This window comes from Gracilinanus agilis, unplaced genomic scaffold (genome assembly GCF_016433145.1).
Source record: "Gracilinanus agilis isolate LMUSP501 unplaced genomic scaffold, AgileGrace unplaced_scaffold45052, whole genome shotgun sequence".
Lineage (NCBI taxonomy): Eukaryota > Metazoa > Chordata > Mammalia > Didelphimorphia > Didelphidae > Gracilinanus > Gracilinanus agilis.
The window spans coordinates 1-4,885 of NW_025379192.1; the positions used below are offsets into that span (position 1 = coordinate 1).

The following is a 4,885-nucleotide window of genomic DNA, read 5'->3' on the forward strand; positions in this document are numbered from 1 at the left end:
CTTTCTTTCTTTCTTTCTTTCTTTCTTTCTTTCTTTCTTCCTTCCTTCCTTCCTTCCTTTCTCTTTTTCTGCCTTTATTTTTCCTTTTATGGACACAGCCAGTAAGGGATGTGTATATGATTGTACATATGAGTAATGGGTTTTGTTTTTCTTGCCTTCTCAGTGGGGAGGGGAGGGAAAGAATGTAGAACTGAAAATAAAATAAATTTGAATTTTTTTAAGCGCTTTTGGCAGAGGAGACGGAGCTCGCTGCCTCGTCCAGTTTCCCCATGGAGGTATGACTGGCTTATTTTTACTTTTCCTTAGCAGGGATTTCCTGCGTCAGTCTCGTCATCTTCCTTCCAAGATAACAATGATGGTTGTGACAGCACCGGCTACTACCTCCACTGAGGAACGGCAGAATATAACCCCGCTAGGAATAGCCGTCCTCATTGTGTTCCTCAGCCTGTGTGGCCTGGCAGGGAATGGGACCATCAGCTGGCTTCTTGGGTTCAGCATGAGGAAGAACCCCTATTCTGTCTACATTTTCAACTTGGCCATCTCTGACTTCCTCTTCCTCCTCTGCATGGCCCTTTCAAGTATTCTTAACAGGCCCGAGTCTGGCCACTGGCCCAGGAGTGTTTTTGAGATGCTGAGAAGAATCAGGTTCTTCTTTTACACCCTGGGGTTGAGCCTGCTGGCCGCCATCAGCATTCAGCGCTGCATCTCCGTCCTCTTCCCCATCTGGTATCGATGTCACCGCCCCAAGCACCTGTCCAGCCTGGTGTGTGCCGGGCTGTGGCTCCTGGCCATCCTGGAGAATCTGGTGGCTATTTATTTCTGTGCTGTGCAAAACCAAAATCCAAATTCCTGTAAAAAAGTCGACGTGTTTTTTGCGGTCCTGATTTTTGGGGTCTTCACCCCAGGGATGTGCCTATCCGGCCTGACCCTGTTCGTCCAAGTCCGGAGGGTCTCCAGGAGACGCCAGCCAGCAAGGCTCTACATCACCCTCCTGGCCACCATCTTGGTGTTTCTCATCTGCGCCTTGCCCCTGGCACTCTACTGGTTTGTCCTTGGCTGGTTCATGCAGGATGACAGGCTGTGTGGGCTTATCTACGACGTGGCAAAAATATTCTCCTGTGTGAACAGCACAGCCAACCCCGTCATTTACTACTTGGTGGGGAGGCAGAGGAAGAGAAGCCTCCGGGAGCCCCTCAGGGTCGTGCTAGAGAGGGCGCTCGGGAACGAAGAGATGTCCCCTGAAGAAACCGCCGAGCTGGGATCGGAGAGTCGGGGGGCTCAGGGGGCGAGCGAGGATGCCCTTGAGGACATCCCAAGAATAACGGCCAAATATAGACACTCCCAATCTGTCTGACAGCCCCAGCCCGTGCCCGCTCCATCCCACGGTCCTCCGTCTACGGGCCCCAAATCTTTATCTGAGGCTTTCCTCGGGGCCAGAAGCGCCAAGCGACCAAAGGCATGACGGGCACCTGGACCAACACTGCAGTGAGCCGGATGCCAAGGTGCCCAGTTCTTAGGAGAGGGGGCGAGTCATGCATTGGCCGTGCCATGTGGGGTGGGGAAACGTGAATGCTGTGTTCGGTTTGAGCCCTCTCTCTGCAGAGATCCAAGGGGCAGAGGGCAGGCTACGTTCTCTTATGCTCCAGACTCCCAGGAAATGCCCCTTTGTAAAAGCTGATCGCTATCCCTTGCTGAAAGGTCCTGGGAACGGATCACCCGTCATTGATTTGGAGGGAAACCCAGGATTAGGGCTTTGAGCGTGTGGCAGAGGGAGGTAACGAGGCACCTCTGGGAGGGATGTCGCCCTGGGCAGGGACCTAACAGCCTCCTCCTGAAGACTTCAGAGAATGTTGTCTTGGTCGAACTCGGGCCCCTTCTCCTCGTTTGAGCGGATCCGATCCCATCAGAAGAGTTCATTCCCTCTGACATATTTTAATTTGATTTACGGCTCCAATTTCTTCAATAAATGGGTTTACTTGATAATCACTATTTGTTACGATCTTTTGTGTAACCAGCATCCGGCGGGAAGGACTCAACCAACAGTTGTGAGCTGAGGACGGTCGTCTGAGAAGCCAGTTTTGCCTGGACGCTCTCGCGCCAGCCGGCCCAGGGATGGCAAACCTTTTCCAGACGGCGTGCCCAAATGGCACCTCATGCCACACACGAGCAACCCCCTTAGCCTAGCCAGGGGAGAGAGGAAGCGCTCCCACTGGGCTGCTGGGCAGAGGGAAGGGGGATGGGAGAGCAGCACGAGGGGGGGGCAGCCCCGCTTCGGCAGGCACGCCGCAGGCTCCCCAGCACGGCCCTAGACCTCCAGGAACAAGGGGAGCACGTAGAGCGCCTCCTTGGAGAGACGACAGAGCACAGTGCTCGGCCTCGTGGCCTTTCTCACAGGGGCAGCTTGTGGCAGGGCGCAGAGAGCTGGGCTTCGAGTCGAGGATGACGACTCAGCGATGACGACAGATAGCGAACTGGCCCAGTGCAGAGGGCCCCAGGCTTAGACGTTAGAAGTTCTGAGTTCAAATTCAGCCTCAGACCTTCACTAGCTGTGTGAGCCTGTCTCTGTAGGCCTCCATTTCCTCGTCTGTGAAAGGGGTCTCATAGAGATCCTGCTTCCAGGGCGCTCATGAGGATCCAGAGACAACACCGTAAAGTGCCCAACAATCGGGGTTCGTAATTATCACCGTGATGGGCTCTCCGCGTTTCCTCACCAGAACAAAGCTCGCTCCTTTCCAACGATCCCATCTTTGGCATCTCCTCCAGCTCCTGCTCGCCGTGCCAGCAGCCCAAAAGGGCGATCCAGCCGAGCTCCTGCCCAGAGCCCCGGAAATGCTCTACTAGTGGGCGTCCCCCAGCAGCCTCTCACGCCGTGTAGAGACCCGGATCTGGGCCTGGTGGGCTCGGCACGGGGCAGGCAGGGCGGGAAGGGCCCCCCGCCAGACAAGCGTCTCCGGGAATGGGCTCGATGTCTCTCGTCTAAGGACCCGCCGAGCCGCCCTCCGGAAAGCTCGTCGTGTTTGGTGTTTGGCCTTGGCAGCCGGCCAGCCGGCCGGGGAGATTTTTCAACCTCAGAAAGGCCCCAGGAATGTCCTTTCAGGCTTCCAGAGCGCCTCTGAGGTGTTTAAGAGGAAACGACTTTGCCTCCCCCCCAGAGGCCGAGGCTTGGCCCCCTCGGCTCTGTCCCTTGGTCCTCCGTCCGAGCTAGCACAGGGCTCGTCTGTCCGGGCCCGTCCTGGGCAGCGGGCACTGCCCGTCCTGCAGAAGCGAGCAGGTGTCTATGGTTGCTCTGGCTGCAGGATCCCCGTTACGCAGGGGACCGATTTCTCCTGGGGATGCCCCCAAGATGGGGGGTCCAGAGAGACTCAGTTCCAAGCCCAGCCTTTGGGCATCCCTCCGGCCACTGCCCTTGGGCCACCTCCTCTGGGCCCAGCCTCCAAGTCCACCGGCTTCCCCTACAGAGCGAGGCCTTGGGGGCATCCTCACAGCCCTGCTGTCTGGCCTGGGCATCGCTGGGAGCCGGGGAAGCCCCTTAGGACGGCACCGCTAGGGATGGAGGAGTGGGAGCTCCCCCGCCCCGGCGCTGGGGATCCAGGGTACCTCGGGGCAGTGGGTGCAGGGCACGGCCCAGGGTGTCTCCAGAGGAACTCCCTCATTTACCAAGAGCTGGAAGCCATCCCTGGCCCGGCTCAGGCAGAGCCCAGCATTCCCCAGGGGCCTCCCTCTTCCCTTATCAGACGATGAGTCAGTCAACAAACATTTGGGGGAAACTGGCCAAATCCAAGAGCCAGAGCCGTGGGTGCAGAGTGGGGACGCCCTGTTTAATGGCACGTCCGCCACGCGGGGTGCCCTTCCCCTTCTCCCTATTCTCCCTGTCAGGCTCTTCCTCTATGCCATGTTCCGTCTCCCACCGACACACCTTTGCCCGGGTGGCCCCCGGGCCTAGAACACCCTCCCTCCTCTCCTCTGCCTCTGTAGCCTTAGTTTAGCCTCCTACCTTCTGTCTAAGAGAGAGGAGCGAGGGCTAGGCAGGGGGGTTAAGAGACTCGCCCAGGGTCGCCCAGCTAGGAAGGTCTGAGGCCACATTTGAACCCAGCCCAAGGGTCCCCTCCTCCAGGCAGCTCTCCCTGATTCCCGAGGCTGGATCCCCATCACAGCAAGGAAGCTCACTGAGGTGCTTCAATACTGTAATAATAATAAAAATAACGATGATAATAATAATAACAACAACTGAAATAAGCTCGAAGGTTTATAAAGCACTCTCTGGGCATTAATGATGGCGCCAGGTAGGGGCTATTATTCCCCCCAGTTTTTACAGATGAAGAAACGGAGGCAGGCAGCAGTGGAGAGCGTGCCTGAGGCAGGATTCAAACTCAAGTCTTCCTGCTTCCAGGTTCAGCGCGCCATCCATTGAGCCACCTGAGAAAGGCCTAATAAACGGGCCGAAAAGAACTGAACGAAAGAGAACCGAGTCACACCAGGGTGGGCTTCCCATTCCCGGGCCCAGCACTACGCACGAAGCCGGTGTGAGTGTCTGCTCAGAGAGGGGCCGGGGGGCAGCCTCCGAGAGGCCAGGGAAGGCCTGGACGGAGGGGGACGACTCTGCAGAGGGAGGAGGGGGCGGGAGCACCCCGAGCCGCAGGAGCCTGGTGGCGGGGCAGCAGAGAAGGCGAGGGAGGGCCGCACGCAGAGCCTCTGGGTCCAGGCTCAGGAGAACAAGGGGAGCCCGAGGAGGCTGGGGCCGGGGACGAAGCCGGGGAAGAGAAGGATCCTCTGAAGGCGGCGCAGTCCGGCCCGAGGCTCCGAGCTCCTCGAGGTGCCGCCTGGGGTCTCTCAGGAGGGTGTCTTGGAAGAGGGCGCCGGAAGCTCTCCAATCCGGCCAAATTCC

The 4,885-nt window shown here is 58.0% G+C and overlaps 1 protein-coding gene across 1 annotated transcript; it reads left to right on the plus strand.

The window, feature by feature from the left end:
- Positions 1 to 87: 87 nt before the first annotated feature.
- LOC123255372 (mas-related G-protein coupled receptor member D-like) lies at positions 88 to 1,354 on the plus strand. The gene has a single exon (XM_044684183.1). The coding sequence runs from the start codon at positions 278 to 280 to the stop codon at positions 1,352 to 1,354; it is 1,077 nt and encodes a 358-aa protein (XP_044540118.1). The 5' UTR covers positions 88 to 277.
- The last annotated feature ends 3,531 nt before the right edge of the window (positions 1,355 to 4,885 follow it).

Bases quoted from the DNA above. Each gene is read 5' to 3' on its own strand.
- LOC123255372 (XM_044684183.1), top strand. From the start codon at position 278: ATGACTGGCTTATTTTTACTTTTCCTTAGCAGGGATTTCCTGCGTCAG.